The sequence below is a fragment of the Miniopterus natalensis genome, chromosome 11, assembly GCF_054644295.1.
Source record: "Miniopterus natalensis isolate mMinNat1 chromosome 11, mMinNat1.hap1, whole genome shotgun sequence".
NCBI classification, from domain to species: domain Eukaryota; kingdom Metazoa; phylum Chordata; class Mammalia; order Chiroptera; family Miniopteridae; genus Miniopterus; species Miniopterus natalensis.
In genome coordinates, this window is record NC_142091.1 from 69,816,674 (window position 1) to 69,834,038 (window position 17,365).

The 17,365-nt window shown below is 40.4% G+C and overlaps 1 protein-coding gene across 1 annotated transcript; it reads right to left on the reverse strand.

The window, feature by feature from the left end:
* Positions 1–8,529: 8,529 nt before the first annotated feature.
* Positions 8,530–15,407, reverse strand: LOC107527658 (glycine N-acyltransferase). The gene is made up of 5 exons (XM_016200438.2): positions 15,330–15,407; positions 12,158–12,265; positions 10,670–10,796; positions 9,146–9,317; positions 8,530–8,932 (listed from the first exon to the last, which is right to left on the reverse strand). Exons 1-5 carry the CDS (start codon positions 15,405–15,407, stop codon positions 8,530–8,532), a joined length of 888 nt encoding a protein of 295 aa, XP_016055924.2.
* Positions 15,408–17,365: the final 1,958 nt, after the last annotated feature.

Consider the following 17,365-nt stretch of genomic DNA (forward strand, 5'->3'; position numbering starts at 1 on the left):
CCCTGACGACATGCTTTCAAAGGGCAGTTCAAACAAAGAGACTGGGTCGCAAGAGTGGTTTATAAAGCCACGTCAGCAAATAGGGGGCAATAAGGCACAGTCCCTGTCACTGGGAGAAGGGCACATAGATTACGGCCTGTTGGTGTATTGCACCTGCAAGGGCCATTCGCATAAGAACTAGCACACACACAGGGGACAGTGTTAAAGTAAAAGGAGAAACTGTAGAGCAGAAACAGTACAGCCCTTGACTTTAATATGTAAATCTGTGCTTACACGTATTAAACGGGCAACATACACAAGCATTTTAAGAATATAGGAAGATAAATTTAGAAGGGAAAACAAAATACTAAAAACTATTTTTTTAAAAAGGAAAAATTCCACTATTCAGAAGTAACTACTATTTTTTTTTTTAAATATCTTTATTGATTTCAGAGAGAAGAAAGGAGAGGGGGAGAGAGAGATAGAAACATCAATGTGACAGAGTCATTGATCGAGCCCACAACCCCGGCATGTGCCCTGACCGGGAATCGAACCCTGATCGCCTGGGTCCTAGGTGGACGCTCAGCCGCTGAGCCACGCCCAGCCAGGCAATAACTACTATTAACTTGAGAATATATATCCATTTGTTTTAATACATTATTTCATTTTTTACAAAATAGGGGCGTGTCATATATAAAGAACTTTGTAACTTGTTTTTAAATTTAAAATGGCATAATTCTTGTCATCAAATATTTTTAGAACATGCATGTTAATAAGCATGTACATATAACAGATTTATATTTCATTATTACATATAATATGTAGTATATTTTATCATTCCGTTGCACACATGCACCACACATATTTTTAACCAGTTTCCTATTGTTGGGCATCAGGGTTGTTTACTGTTTTTCTCTATTGTTAATAATATTCGGTGGAAACATATTCTGTTAATATATACCCAAGTTTATTTTCTTAAGATAAAGTTTTTACAAGTGGAATTGCTAGATCGAAAGAAATGCCCATTTTTAAAGTTTAAAAAATATTCAAATATGTTAAACAAAATTTTAAAAGTTCAAAAACTATTTTATGGCTATGGCATTATCTATAAAAACCTTCCAATTAAGTTTCTTTTTCACATGACTTAAATGGACAGTAAACCTGGCCTGCCCTCTGGCCCGTGCCGTTCTGCACATTTCCCCTCGGGTTTTAACAGCGCGTCACCCTCCTGGCTGAGGTTTATGGGAAGAGCCAGCTGCCTCCTTCAGGTGCTAAACAAGCCTCACTCGGGTCAAGCACCCTTTCCTGCCCATGTCATCACCTCTTCCTTCGCCCACCAGCGTCCCACATCCCTTCGGATCAATTTATTTGTTCAGAACGAAGAACTGACTCATCCCTCCCAGGGATTTCTCCACAGTGCCTCTGCTGTGTACACAGTGCGTGCAGAAAGGCTGTCTCTCAGTTGGGATAGACCCCCTTTTCCAAATATCACCAAATAAGCTCAAGCACTTCCTAGCTAAAGCCGGCAAGGTCATTGATTTTCCGCACCAAGGTCATTTGCTGCAGGAGAGAAGGGAGCCGGCGGCTGCAAAGCACCGGTTCTCTCCAGGGAGATGAGTTCTCACCTGGGTGGGGAGCTCCGCACAGACCGGTCCTCAGGAACAAACGCGAAGCAGCAGGCTTTTCCAGAAGAGAAAATCCCTTTTATCCAGGCATGCACGGCTCAGACCTGCAATGTGTGTCTTGGTAAATTTTCTACAGAAATCATTAAGCTGACGCTCTTGGCCTTTTAAATGCTGGGGTGTGGGGGTGGGGGGTGGGGGGTGGGGAGCTTCCGTTAGCTGGTGTGGGATCCAGAGGCATTCAGTTCCTCCCTCTGGGTGGGAACCTTTGGAAAGCTGGTTCTTCAAGCCTGGGAGGCTGGTTGTGTCTCAGGGTTGGATCTATTTTCTAGTTGTGTGTCTTTGTCCAGTTATCTAGTCTTTGTGCTTCAGTTTTCTCACCTGCAGGTTGAGTGAATAATACTACTGGCTATTTCTGCTTTCTGGGTGTGGTTTCTTTGTAAGTTAAATGAGCTAACATCTGTGAAGTGCCTACAGAACTGTGACTTAAGATCTATGTGTCTGTAGATTATACTCCCTTTGAAAGAGAGAGAAAGAGAGGGTTAAACTTCCTGAGTTATTGTATGTCCATATTTTTAAAAAAATTTCCCTTCTAATTAAATGTTCTTTTGCCTATCTTTTTAAGTGTCTTTAATATTTTTAAATGTTATTAGTATTTTTCTTTATTATTAATATTTCAATTGCATTTGATGTGCAACGTTATATTAGTTTCAGGTTGACAACATAGTGGTTAGACATTTATGCAATTTACAAAGTGATCACTGGCATCCATCTAGTACCCATCTGACATCATACAACATTACTGACTGCATGCCCTATGCTGTACTTGACTCCCGTGTTTTGCCTACCTTTACGATCGTAGGCCTCAGACCTGAGAGCTATAATATCACTTCTCTCTTTACTAAGTACCTGAGGCTGCTCCTGAGAAGTCTGAAGTCAGGGTGATTCCTGGCCTTCTGAACACAGCCAGTCTGTTCCTCTCTCTGGAACTTTGTAGGATCTTCTCTTGATCTTTGGTGCTCTGAAGTTGCACAGTAATATGGCTATTGAGTTCTTTTCATACTCAGCCTGAAGTGACTTCTTTCGATCTTAAGACATTCTTCACTTTGGAAAATGTTCTGCTTCTCCTGCCTCTTCTTTCCTTTTCCTACTTTTAAATTGTTTTTATCACTGCAATTGCTCTGTTCTCAGTTTTTGGAATGCCATTTAGATGGGTGTTCAAGCTTCTCAGTGTTGTTCAGTTCTCTTTTTTTTCTTTCATATTTCCCATCCCGCCTTCATTTTGTGTTATGGTCTCCTAGATCGTCCAGCTTTCTAATTATGCGTCGGATGTATCTACTTTGCTACTCACTCCATCTACTGAGATTTTTTTACTTTAGTTCCAATATTTAATTTCCAAAATCCCCAGGTGATTCTTTCATATGAATGTAGCAGAAAATATCACAATTATACTTACCTAAAGTTTTCTCTTGTCCTATTTCTCCTCAGCAGGTGTGAATTCATCCGCAGGTTGAGTCTGATGCCTCTCTTTCCCTTGTCAATTCTTTAGTCATTCTTGGTTTTCCTTTTATCTTTGACTTTGAGAGTTCTTCTCCACACTGAAGAAAATGACTGTTGCATGTGCATGGTATTTTGGGACGATGGGATGGGGCACATTGCAAGATGTGACAATAGTTTGCCATCTTTGTGTGAGACCCTATTCTCTTCCAAGGCTCAGAAGCTCTCTGCTGCCTCCCAACCCCAGTGTTCCTCCTCATGGCCTCACACTAGCAAAATGCTTAGCAAAAATCAGGATGGAGTCAAGGGTCAACGTACCAAGCTTTGGGTAACCTAGCTCTGATCAATAATAGCCCTGAGTTGGGTTTCCTCCAAGCAGTGTGTCTGTTGACTCTGGGCTAATCCTCCCCACTGTGCTTTTCTAACAGACGTTTCATAGGTGTTATAGGTGGTGGTTTCTTGCAGTTTCTTGCAGCTTCTAGGAATTCCCCAACACATCTGAAGCATTAATGAATTCTTCTCTTCCCTGCCTCTTATTGATGTTAATTTTAGTCATTTAATGAGGCTTAGACAAATGATAAGACAACTAGATCCATCTGCCATCTTGGGCCAATTCTCTGACATGTGCTTATGAAATCCTTTTTAGATCTATTTTTACAAGGGCGTGTGTTTTATCTGCATTTTTAAAATGGGAAAACAAAACATATCATGCTGATATGATTTGCCCAGGATCATCCACTGAGTGGCTGAACCACACCTGAAATTCAGACACACTCCTGACCTCTAGTCCTGTGTGGTAACCACATTACCCAGGGCACTAGATTTATGTATATTAAAGCAATAGTTTGTAGTTACACAACATGTAGCAGTCATAAGTCATTTTCACATGCACTGTGTTCTCCTTTCCTCACAAATACTCTTGATAGAGCGCTATTATTTTTACCCCAGGCTGGAAATTTTGGCTATTAAAACAAACAATAAATTTATCAGAGACAATTGAGCTATGTTAGGTAGACTCGGGGCCTAGGGATTTTAAGTCTTTAGATGGACATAAGTGTAAATCTTGGGATATCCTGGATATTTCTCTACCACCTACATCAAACAATAAGGCAGCCAGCATGCTGAAAAGATGCCCAAAGAAACTCATCAAAGGCTGAAAAGTCATCTTGTTTCCCATAAAATATCTTATCTTCATCTTCAAGAGCACTGGATTGCTCCTTTAAAGAACTCCCTAGCATCTTTAGCATCCATGAGCTCTGTAAAAAGAACAACTTGGATGGGAGCTCCAGCTCAAGGAAAACTAAGAAATATTAAAGATGTGAGAGGAGTTGGGAGGGAAATAGAAATGAATGTCTTAGGTGAATGGTCTGAGCCTTTTCTAAAGCAACTAAATTAACCATAGATCAAAGAATTCTTTGCCAACTCTGGAAGAAGAGTTGGAATAATGGAAGAATCTGTTTCATATTTTTTCCCATTTTAGTAATAATAAAAAAATAGGTAACATTTGTTGAACATTTATGTGGACCAGATGCTGGCTACTGTATTATTTGCCCAGTTTATTTCCAGGAGAGGGAGAGAGGGATAGAAACATCAATTGGCTGCCTCCTGAACTAGGGGTATTGAGCCAGCCATACCGCCGGGCTCCGGGCGCTGTATTTTATGTGAATTATCTTGTTTAAGTTTTTTAACTAGTCAGTGTCAGCAAATAGTGCTATTCTCATTTTACATATGACAATCTTCAGATACAGACATCATGATCTCTAATACTATTTTTTTTTTTTTTTTCAGTAAGAGTGACTAAGACTTCTTGAAGAAATCATTGATTCTGGTTTCCTGCAGAGAGATATAAAGTAAACTTGAACCATTTTATGTGTCAGAAAGTAAGAAAGCATTCAAACATTAGTGAGGCCACGTCCAAAGATTTTAAGGATCAGCAGAATAGTAGGTTCTCTTGGTGAAAGTTGCAGTAATAGAGAGTTATGACTGTAGTTAAAATATATGGACTCTGCCTGGCTGGGCGTGGCTCAGTGGTTGAGCATCAACCTAGCATCCAGGAGATCGAGGTTCGATTCCCAGTCAGGGCACATGCCCGGGTTGCGGGCTCAATCCCTAGCCAGGGCATGCAGAAGGCAGCCGATCAATGACTCTCTCATTATTGATGTTTCTATCTCTCTCTCTCCCTCTCCCTTCCGCTCTCTGAAATCAATAAAGACATATTTTTTAAAAAATACATGGACTTTATGAGGCATTATGAGTCCACAATGACACACAGATAATCTGGTATTATTAACTCACAGGTTCATTGAAAACTGTAAAAATTAATTAATGCTATGTACAATAGAAGGCATTCTTTTACTTGGCCTTTATTTTGTAAAATTACAAACCCTAAAAATTGCAACAATGACATATTAAACTCTAAATACATATGCAGTCTTTACCTATGTTCATTGACTTTATTTGCCACATTTGTTTATACATGCATTGAAATCCTTTTGTAGGTTGCTTCTATTATGATCATTTGTCCCAAATATTTAATCATGTATCATGGAAGTACAGGGACATTCACTTTCTTAACCACAATACAAATTTAACATTTCTCTACTTCTGGTAACTAATACACAGATCATATAAAAACTGCCAATTATAGCAACAATATCCTCCATAGAAGTTTACTTTTTGACCCAGCATCTAATCCAGAATCTCAAATTGGTTTTAGCTGTCAAACTTTTTAGGTTCACTTTTTCTGGAAAAATTCTTCAACCTTCCTTTTTCTTTCATGATCTTTAAATTTTTACATGTACATGCCAGTTGTATTGTACAATAACTCTCAATTTTGGTTTGTTTTAGTTTTTTCTGAAGTGTTTGTGTAATTTTTTCCTTATGACTAGATTCAGGTTATGCATTTTGGGTAAAAATATTATATTAATGAGGTTGTTTCTTCTTTAGTGAATCACATCCAGACACACATTATTGGTGGTATTAATTTTGATCACCTGAGCTCATTAGGAGGCATTTTTTTAAAAACTCATAGGTGGTATATGAAAACTCTAAAGTCATGTGAAATCTGCAAATTTCAATGGGATATCATTTCAGATATCCTTAAGAGTTGTAATGTTCTAACGATACAGAAGAATAGAAGTATCTCTCAGTTACCAAAATCTTAGCATCCCCTCATATCCAAAGGTATCTGGATCTATAGTTTTGCATCTTAAAACCCTAATACCCAATTAGTTGATCAATCAGGATGAAGTTACAGACTTGTATGAGTAAATTTAAAAAATGAAGACATGAATATAACTCTAATTCAAGGAAGTGGGTTAAACTGTTCCTCCACCCTTGAAGTTATAGAATTATTGATATAGCCCGGCTGGACGTGGCTCAGCGGTTGAGCATCAACCTAGGATCCAGGCGATCGGGGTTCGATTCCCAGTCAGGGCACATGCCCCGGTTGTGGGCTTGATCAATGACTCTCTCATCATTGATGTTTCTATCTCTCTCTCTCCCTCTCCTTTCCTCTCTCTGAAATCAATAAAGATATATTTAAAAAAAAAAAAGAATTATTGATATAGCATTAAACATATTGTTGAACACATTCTATCAGTTCCCCTTGGGTTGGTGAACACACAATACAATATACAGATGATGGATTATAGAATTGTACACCTGAAACCTGTATAATTTTATTAACCTATGTCACCCCAATAAGTCCAATAAAAAGTTAAAAATAAATCTTAAAAAATAAAAGAAACTAGGCATCCTAACTATTTTTCTGGTAGGAAATAGCTTCAAGAACTTAGGATGGTACACACCTTATTTGAGTGGGTATGAGTTACCATTGAACATACAAATGTTTAGAGCAGGGTTTCTCAACCTTGCCACTATGGATATTTGGGGCCAGATAATTCTTTATGAGGGGCTGCTCTGGGCATTGTAGGGTTTAGCACCATCCTTTTACCCACTAGATACCAGGCACATCACCTCCCCAAGCTGTGACAACCAAAATGTCTCCAGGCCATTTCAAATGCCCTTTCGAGAATAAAATTCCCCCTGGTTGAGGACTATTGTTTTAAGGGAGTCAAACTCATGGTACAAATATTTTTGAATTAAGGTGGAAATAATGACTATTTAGTATTCACATACTTATTTTATATATATGTTTGTGTGTATATGTGTGTGTGTGTGTGTGTGTATGTAATTGCCTGTTAGAGTAATAACCTTTAAACTCAATATAAAAGGCATAATTAGGGTAATTGATTTAGATTTATGCAATTTTACAGTTGAAAGCTTCTTAATGTTGTGCTTCAATTAGAAGAGCCAATAAAAGTTTAGATGTACTCTATGTGTAAGTTTCAAAAGGTCATTTTGTGAGGTTACAAGAATTACTTAGTATTTAAGAATAGTTTGTTTGTTGCCCAAAATATACATCCTTAAAAGAGAAGTTAAATTTATAGATATAGCTTAAAGTGCTTAATTAATTTGGTTTATCATCTAAACCAAAGTAAATGCTACTTAAGAGGTCTTTAAAGAGAATTGTTTTAAAAATCGAAGACTTTAAAATGATTTGTAAACAAAACCATCTGCATCTGAAGCACAGGAGCAATCCATCACTTGACACCATCCCGTCTCAGCCATGGCCCACCTCCCTGGGTCTGGGTCTTCCCACTCTCCATAAACCCAATTCAGGCTCTTCCCATCATGAACCACTTCGCTTCAACTTGTACAATCAAACGCAGAATCTCTTTATTGCTTGTGAGTTTGGGTAGATTTAGGAAGCTCTTCTTTTAGAAACAACATTGAATCAATTTCCCTGGTGTGGGAGTGAGGAGAGGAGAGGCTTATATAAATTAGTCTTTTTCTTAGTAACTCTCCCTGCTATATCATGTTTAACTAAATATTTCATATATATTTGTATGATTATTTAATGCACTGTGTTTAATGTACTGTGTATAATTATTTAATGTACTGATAAAGCAGCAAACTGAGATGAGTATAATCTCTACAGACCTGAGCAGAGCCCACTTGCCTATTGTTAAGAGAAAGGCCATAGAAAGGTTGAGTAATGAGTCATAATGGCCAGAAAATACTGCCCAGCCCTGGAAAATTTAGCAAGGCTCTACAGATCCACACACTAGGAGTTCCAGAAGCCATTCAAGGCAGCATAAAGCTCATGAAAAGAGTGTCCATAGATCCCTGGAAGTGTGGGGATCTCAACCATGTGGAGTGCCTGGGACTGTGTCACATTGAGACATCTATGGGAAGCCCAGCAGTGACCTGAGTGCAGGGACCATGATATTGAGCATTCGCACTACTCCCCCAGAGCCTGCTTCTTTACTGATAATGACAATTATGTACAATTTACTCTCTCTCTCTGCCCACCCATCACTGCTCTAGGCACATGCCAGGGCCCATCTGATGCTTGTGTAGGACGGATTCACAGAGGCACACAGTGCCACTGGTTCCAGGTACAGGGCATGCAGATATGATGCAGATTGTAACTCATTTTCTGCATAATTTTGTTTTCCTTGTCTGTGTGAGAATACAGCGGGAAGCCCAGTTTGTTCAGAGCCTGGGATTGGATATAGATAACATAGGAGATGAGGCCCTGGTTCCGGTACTCAGGCACGGTGGCCGCCATCCGCATCTCTCCTGTCTGGTCCATCAGGTCCCAGCACACAGGTGTCCCTTCAGGCCCCAGCAGACAGAAGGTGGGGAAGGTCTGGATACACCGCTCAATGAATCTCTGGCTCCTCTCATTGCCACCAAAATGCCAGAATTTATTCACCAGGGCCGCGTGGGTAACATCCAGCGATGAGAGTCTAAACATTTCTTGATTGCTATGGAAGTTCCAAGAGAAAAACAAAGTTCATGAGTATTTATTATATTTGTTCTTGTCCCTATTGCCTAACTTCCATTTCTGAAAACCATGATTTGGGCTGCTTTGAAGAATATTGACCATAAGCTGACAGGAGTGAAAGCAGGAAGGGAAGGTGGAAGGCTACTTCAGGAATGGGAGGTGTGAGTAGTGAAGTGACTTTTGTCAAACTTACATGGCCTTGGGTTTACCATCACCTGGTGGTAATTTCTTTACATCCAACAGGGAAGGAGTCAGTTTCTTTACGGTGTCTAGCATCATGTAGAGAAAACGCTGTGTGTGTTTCACTTGGAAGGATTGCACGGCTGCAAGATTTTGTATCACCTCATTTAGGCTGGGCTGGGAACCTAGATGGGATTTTAAGGAGAGATGTAATGATTTCAGTGCATTTTGTGGAGAAGCTGTCCAGTGGAGTAAGAAGTGTCTACATTTACAGTCTAAAACCCTTGGTTATGGCTTGGTTCTGTCACCATGTGACAGGAGGTCACATAGTCAGGATTTGTGCAACGAATGTGCTCAGCGATTCATTCAGCCATGGTGATACCATTTGTGGAAATACCAAGACTGGACTGGAGCCAAATTTTCTGGGCTACATGATCATGCCGTTTTGATAATCCCATGAGATGAGTTATAAAAACAATAGCAGCCAACATCTCTTATGCAATTCCTGTGTTCCCAGTGTGGTGGATTGTTGCAGGAATGACCCACAATTTGGCCACCTCTCTTTGTATCCATTCTCTGGAATAGTCCCCTCCTGCACTGCATCATTTGCCATATGATTGCTTTTACCATTGGCAAAGAGTACATTTGTTGCAGGGAGAGGCTTAAGAGTTCTTGCACATTAGTTCTGGCCCTTTCTTTGTGCTCCTGATTTCCTTGAGACCAACACCATGTGAATGGTATTAGAGTAGCCTGCTGAGGACTTGTGCTCCTATCATGTGGCACTGTGGTTGCCAGCGCTGACAGCCAGAACCTTCATTTAGACATGTGATTGAGGCCATGCTAAAGCAACCAGCCCATAGTCCATCCATTAGTACCCAGCTGCATGAGTACCCAGATGGAACCAGAAGAATGGCCTTGCAAAGCCCAGCCCAAATGTTGATTCACAGAATTATGAGGTTTGCTATGCAAACCTAACTGACACATCCGGGTTTTGTGCTACGCAATTCCTATTCAGCATTTTATCTAATCTGTTCAACATGCCTGTGTTTTAGGTACCATTATCCTCATTTTTATATATGATCTCAGTGAGGACAATTCATGTGTCTAGGATCACATAGCAAGTAACAGACAAATGCTGTCCCAGCAAGTCCGATTCTGGAGGGCATGCTTGTACCCATGACAGTGTCCTTCATGACCTGAGCAGTGCTTTATGTAACGAGTTGTCATTCTTATTCCAGGCATGGAAGGCCCTAGGGGAAGCTCTCCTCTGGCACCCAATCAACCTCAGGGATTCTGGATATGTCTGCAAAATATGCCATAAATTCTTGGCTATCAAGGAGTTATGTTATGTTTCTCTACATGAAGCCCATATTTTGCAAGCTTTGAGGGTGTTTTTTCCCCTTTACAGGTATATTCACAGATGAGTCAAAAATTTGACAGCAGGCTGAGGGTTTGAAGTATGGAGAAAGATACTAGTTGTAGAGGTAATTGTCAGGACAGAGAAGTGAGTCAACACATTCCCATTCTTCTTACTTACTCTGGATCTGCAAATGCTGTTTCCAGTCAATGACTTCTAGTGAGCTAAGCAATTCCTGACAGTTCTTGGGATCCTTGGAGTAGATTTGGTAAGTATTGGTGTAGTGATCGCAGTCATCAACCATCACCTATTTTTGGAGAAAGGGAAATAAAGCACATTCCATGCAGTTCATGATTGCAATACTTTTATTCTAAATCCCATTATGCTGTAATATGTTTAAGTACTAAAATACTGGTATTTTTATTGGTGCATTACAATTATTTTCTGAATCATTTAAATCATGAGATCAAGATGAGAGACTCAAGTTTTTTACGTATGATGTAAAATTGCAGAACCAGACTATTTTCTACCCATATGTTGCATAAAAATTTCAAATCAAACACAGGCACAACTATTTAGAAAGCATTCTTCTGTATTGCCATCCTCCTCCACAGGAACGAGGGAGAGGCAGTAGACAAGAAAAAGCTTCTGTTGCAAGAATAAACGTTAATACAGTTCAAGTAGTTATCAAACACAAAAACTATGAACATGACAATATCAAATCTGGTTACAGATAACTCTGAATTAAAATCTCCATCCATAGTTAATGAAGCCAAAGAGCCTGAAAACTGCTCAGAAGTGCTTTCATAAAATAATACTATATTTAAACCCATTGTAGTTCCAGAAGAACAAAGAAACCACTTATTTAGAAAGATCCCCTTAAATTATTAAATAACAGATGAGATTATTGGGAGGAAAATGGCACAGGAGAATATTACCATGACTAGTGCAGGATTAGGAAGCCTTTTTTTAAATAGTTAGAAAATGCTCTACAAAATACACTCAGAAGTTAGCAATGATACTACTAACACATTTAAGATAAAACATATAATTATTTTACTTATTTAATTTTCATTTGTATGAAAAGTATACTACTTCTATTTTCATAAATTTATAATTTCACTGGCTGGTTTAAAGTGAGCTTAGAATTTTTGTTTTTCAGACTGAGTTGCACTAATTTTTAAATGTTCCCCAAAATATATATGGAAGTCCTTGTGTTACGAATTTCCTTTTTAGAATCACCTCCACTCGCTGTCCTGTTTTGTACCTTCCTGTCTCTGCCCTCGCTGTGCCCTCTTTTCCTTGTCAGACTAACAAAAATATCATTATCTACAAAAAGTAGTTCAGGTGAAACTTCCACTAAGATGTGCCTCTGGCTTTTTTCTGAGACCTCCATCTTCAACTCCCCCCCCCCCCCCAGTTTAATCAGCTTCTGTATCTGCTCTTTCTCTATGTTGTGCGTCTTCTGTTTTTAGACACTTTTCATCGAATTGTAATTTATTTGCTTATGTACTTTTTCCTCCAGGCTGTGAGCTCCTTGAGGACAAGGACTTGTTCACCGTCATTGTCATTCATTTCTCGGTCCCCTGGGTCTACACTGCCAGGCGCAGGCAATGGTAGGCACATGGAGCAAATAGAAGTGTATGCATTCCACATCGGGCGCCTTACCTGCTCCTGAGGGCGGACAACCACTGTGTTAAAATCAGGCCACTTGTCCACTAGGGCCTTTAGCTTGAACGGGTTTCCTTGGTTCATGTGGAAAACGGTCCCATACACCTGCAGCATCATGAGAAAGTGAGAGTCAGCTTCTTAGGAAGGGATGGCCAAGTGCCCACTTCCAGCTGGGTAAGGATTGTCTCTATGAAACCAGGGTAAGTAACTGGTAGGGCACCTACTTCAAACAGTCTTCAGGTCCTATTTTATTACTCCACTAGAAACAGATTTTGGGGTGGAACCATGAGAATATTATATAAATATAGTCAAATATGCAGATACGTAAAATAAATTAAAAATCATTCACTATCACATTGTAGAATTTAGTGACATATCTTTCCATTTTCCACTTATTTACATAGTCACACCCAGTTTTTAAATAAGGAAATTACTTAATATATCCTTGTTTAACATCTATCCCCCTTCACACACACATACAAACATAAACACACTATGCAATGGTCATCTTTTCTTTTTTTAAATCCTCACCCGAGGACATACTGTAATTGACTTTATAGACAGAGGCAGGGAAAGAGAGAGGAAGAGAGAGAAACATCAATGTGAGAGAGAGACATCAATCAGTTGCCTCCTGTAGTCACCCTGAATGGGGATCAAAACTTGGGTATGTACCCTGATGGGAAATCAAACTCATAACCTTTTGGTGCATGAGAGACAATGCTCCAGCCAACTGAGCCACCCAGCGAAGGCACAGTGCTCATATTTTTGACAGTGTAATAATTTTTCTTCAAGGGTACCCATCCTTTCCTTCCATCAAAGGGTCTTAGGTCTGTCACCTGGCTCAAGTCTGGGAATTAGTTGGGAGGCAGTGTTGCTCTGTTTGTATGACCCAAGTAAGACCTTGGAGTTTGTGTAAAGTACTTGATGTAATTCCTGATAATTGGTAAGTGTTCAAGAGATGCTGGATATTAATTTTAGTATATTATTTTATTTGGCAACCCTCGCAAAGGTTTAGAAACATCTGCCAAAATGTATTGACTTTCTGGCTTTATTCAGTTTACATGCAACAACACTGAGCCTCATAGATGTTTAACTCTCGCATTGTTTCCCAGAGAAGAGTGAACTGTGGAATCAAAACAGTCTGATTCTAGACCCTGCCTTCTCCATGGTTGCCCTACCCTATTTCAGTAAGAAGGATCAGTGATTTGGGTTTATACTAAATGCCTGAGGCTTAGTCTCCAGATATCCCCACATAAGGTGTCAGAGCACCAGGAAAAGCCAGTGACCATAAGTCCTTTGTGCTTTCCACAGGTCATAAGTTGTGAAAATTATGGGCCTAGTGTTGGTAACAGTATGGCCTTATTTATCCTTATAATGTCTGTTGGGTTTGTAGTAATGTCCCCTAGTTCATTCTTAGTGTGGGCAATTTGTGTTTTTTTTCTTTTTTCCTAGGTCAATGTGGCTATTAATCTTTTCAAAGAACCAGACTTTGGGCTCATTGATTTTCTTACTTGCTTTTCTCTCCTCACATTCATTGGTTTCAGCTCTTATCTTTTCTAATTTCCTTAGTTCTATTTGCTTTGGGGATAATTTACTCTTCTTTTGCTAGTTTTTAAGGTGAAAACATAAAGCATGGATTTGAGACCATTATTCTTTTACAGTATAAGCACTTAAAGCTACAAGGCTGCCGCTTACCACTGCTTTGGTTGCATCCCAAGACTCTTAACATGGTGTACTTCCATTTCTATTCAACTAAAGTACTTTCTAATTTTGGTGTGACATTAAAGCATGATTTATTTATTTGTTTATTTATTTATTCCTTTTTAATGTGTCTTTATTGCTTTCAGTGAGAGGTAGAGAAAAGGAGAGAGAGAGAGATAGAAACACCAGTGATGAGACAGTCCTCATTGATTGGTTGCCTCCTGAACGACCCCGACTGGGCATCAAGCCCATGATCCGGCCATGGGCCCTGACCAGGAATCGAACTGCGATCTCCTAGATCCTAGGTCAATGCCCAGCCGCTGAGCCTCCCCCAGCCAGGCATTAAAGCATCATTTATTTAGAAATGTTTTTATAATTTCTAAATACATGGATATTTTCCAAATACTTCTCAGATTTTTAAAAAAATTTAAGCTTAATTCCATATCATTCACAGACATGCTTGACATGATTTCAGTTTTTAAAAAGTTTTTAAAATATGGGCTATGTAGGTTAATGTTCAATGTGCATTTAAATGTAATATGTATTCTGCTGTCATTGAGGGGAGTACTATATAAATGTCAATGAGTCCAAGTTGGCTCAGAGTATTGTTCAGGTCTTCTATATCCTTACAGGTTTCATCTGTATTGTATAAATTATTGAGAGAGGAGTGTGGAAGTCTTTAATTATATCCGTGGGTTTACCTATTTCTTCTTTCAGTTTCATCAGTTTTTACTTTAGGTACTTGGAGCCTCTGCTGTTAGGAGTAGACATTTTAGCATTTGTTTGTATTTTTAGTGAATTGATACCTTGATCAGAATGCAATGGCACCTTTTATCCCTGGTAATATTCTAGTCCCTTTGCAACATATAGTAGTGCAAAAATAAACATAAAAAATGAAACACACATACACAACAAGAGAAAGAAAAAGTCTCTATGGTACAAGATCATTGATCTACTTCTAAAACGAAATTTCTGCCTCACCCCAAATTAAACAGAATCCATTTGGGTTTGACAAAATAAAAACGACCTGTTATGAACTTTCAAGTAGAAGCATAATAGTTAGCCTTTCACCACTCACTTGATTGGTCAGAAACAATCATTTAAGCATTAGTGTGTTAGTTTCGGTCAACTTTGCAATTCTGGAAACACTTCCCTTGATATCTGACATATTTCTTAGAAGAGCACAAGGGAATGGTGTTGGGTCATCACACAGCAAAGGTCAGAGTGCCTTCCAATCCCAGCATTGCCACTCCCTGCTGGTGTGATCTTGCTCAAGTCATGTAACTGAGCCTCCAGTTGCTCTTTGGTTACGTGGGTCATAGACCTGCCCTGCGGCAAGATCATGGGCACTGACACGTGAGAGGAGCGAGTGCCTGGCAGAGAGCAGTGCTCAGTGACAGCTAATTCTCTTCCCAGCTTTGTCATAGGCGGTCATTGTCCTTTCTCCCCTAGAAGGTTCCACTCTCACCTTTAAGGACTCAGGGAGGAACTTCCTCAAGGCTTTCTCTAGCATCTGCTGCATTTGTGGGCCTTGTAATTGGAACATCTTGGCAGGTACCTGAGCCTAAAGAGGGGAGCAAGAAACACGAAGGAGTGAGAAGTGCTGGAAGACATACAAAGACACAAAACAGACACAGTAGGCAGCTCTAGCTACTGGCCTGGCCTTACCCCCGCCGTTTCACTGGTGCCCCATTCACGAGACTCCTCACTAACTCCAAGGAGGGATAAGTCTGCCAGAAAGCCTGGGTGCCTCTTTCTGAAATTATTTTTGGTATTTGTTAAACTTTCAAAAATATTTCTCAATTTTCATTTTGATGTTTACATCGCTTAGAATTCCAATAATTAAGGATTCACAGAGATTAACCAATATATTCTCTAAGCATGAACGAGCGTGCTTTGAGGTTTACTTTAATTCAGGACAAGCCTGACTTTGCCAATCAGAAGCTATATGACACTGGGCAAGTTGCTGACCGCCTCTGTGCCTTGGTTTTCTCACCCGTGACGGAGAATGACTGCAGCACCTGTGCCACAGAGCAGCTGAGAAGGACATAAACCAAGGCGTGCAAGGTCCTTAGGACAGTGTTTGGGACATAGCGAGTTCTCAATTAGTGATTCTAATCATTGTTAGCCTTTTTATTATTCTCATTAGTAGAAGCAACAGTTAACCACACTGCCATTCCGTGACTCTTCTTCGGCACAAGAATTTGTGGTGAGCATTAAATGGGGGAGAAGCCACGGAAATTGGCACCCGCTAAATAAGGAATGACCTGTCATTATTTTACTACTCTAAGGCCCATTCACATGAAAGTGATGACATATATGCTGCCCTATGGGAGAGCCTTAGAGTGAAAATGTAAAAGGCACATAAATGATAGTTCAGCTGAGATTACTAAACTTCCGTTTCCTTTCTGTGGCTTCGAGTGAACCGTTCACCTCACCTGTGCTGTAGTCCTGGCACTAGATGCTGCGCTGTCCTTCTGAGGCCCTAAGCAGGGAACGTAGCGTTCCTAGACCGTGTTTATCCAAGGGGAAAGTGCCTGACTGCCTTAGAATGGCACCAGGCATTAAACAAGAACCTCTGCATAATATGGCCACCAACTGCGCCACATGAATGTCCCCTGAAGCAGCATGTTCCTTCCCAGGGCTGTCCCATTTCTGTTACCTGTCCACCAATGGCCAGCTCCCAATGCACTTCACATTTGTCTACCATTTCAGCCAAAGCCTCACTTTAGCCCGTCGGGAATTTCTCCCACACTAGGGAGCTGCCCTGTACCCTGCAGGCTCCTGTTGCAAATTCCTCCAGTGGAAGCGCTTCCTTTCCCCGGCAAGACTCTCATTCCTAACGGGCTGGGGGGGCCGTCCACGCAGCAGTAGCATCTGAATCCTGTGCCCCGCGGGGAGGCAGAGGGGCTGAGGGGCCCAGAGCGCGGGCTCTCCTCCTTCTCACCTGCAAGCTGTTCTCTGTCAGCCTCTGCACAGATCCTCAGGGAGAGACCAGAAGCCGCAGATTATTCCAGAAGGTGAAATAGGACCTGCAAGAGTTTATTTGGAGTTGTTTACTCCCTCCACTGGTGAATGAAGTTCCTGATAGAACCCGAGCAGCACGCTGTGGAATCTTCCAGCAGCAGAGTGGGAGGTGGAGGGCCTCCCCCAAGAGTCCCATGTTCAAGGACGTGGCTCTGTGACCAGGTTGTGTCACCACTTTATTGACTGTTAAACTTCCATGAACTTTCCTGTTTTCTCTTCAACATATCTTGTGCACAAGTAGGTTGAATTCATCAAGAGGAGACAGGAATGCCAAGGAGGCTTTCTCATAAATAGAGACAAGGCAGACAGCTCTGGTGGGGGAGGGTATTGGGGGGTGCAAGGATTGAGCAAAAAGAAAAGAGAGAGAGAAAGTTCATGGACGTGGTCAACAGTATGGTGATTTGGAGAGAGGAACGGGGTGTGTTGAGGTGGAAGGGGGCATTGAGGGGATGAATGGTGATGGAAAAAATAAAATAA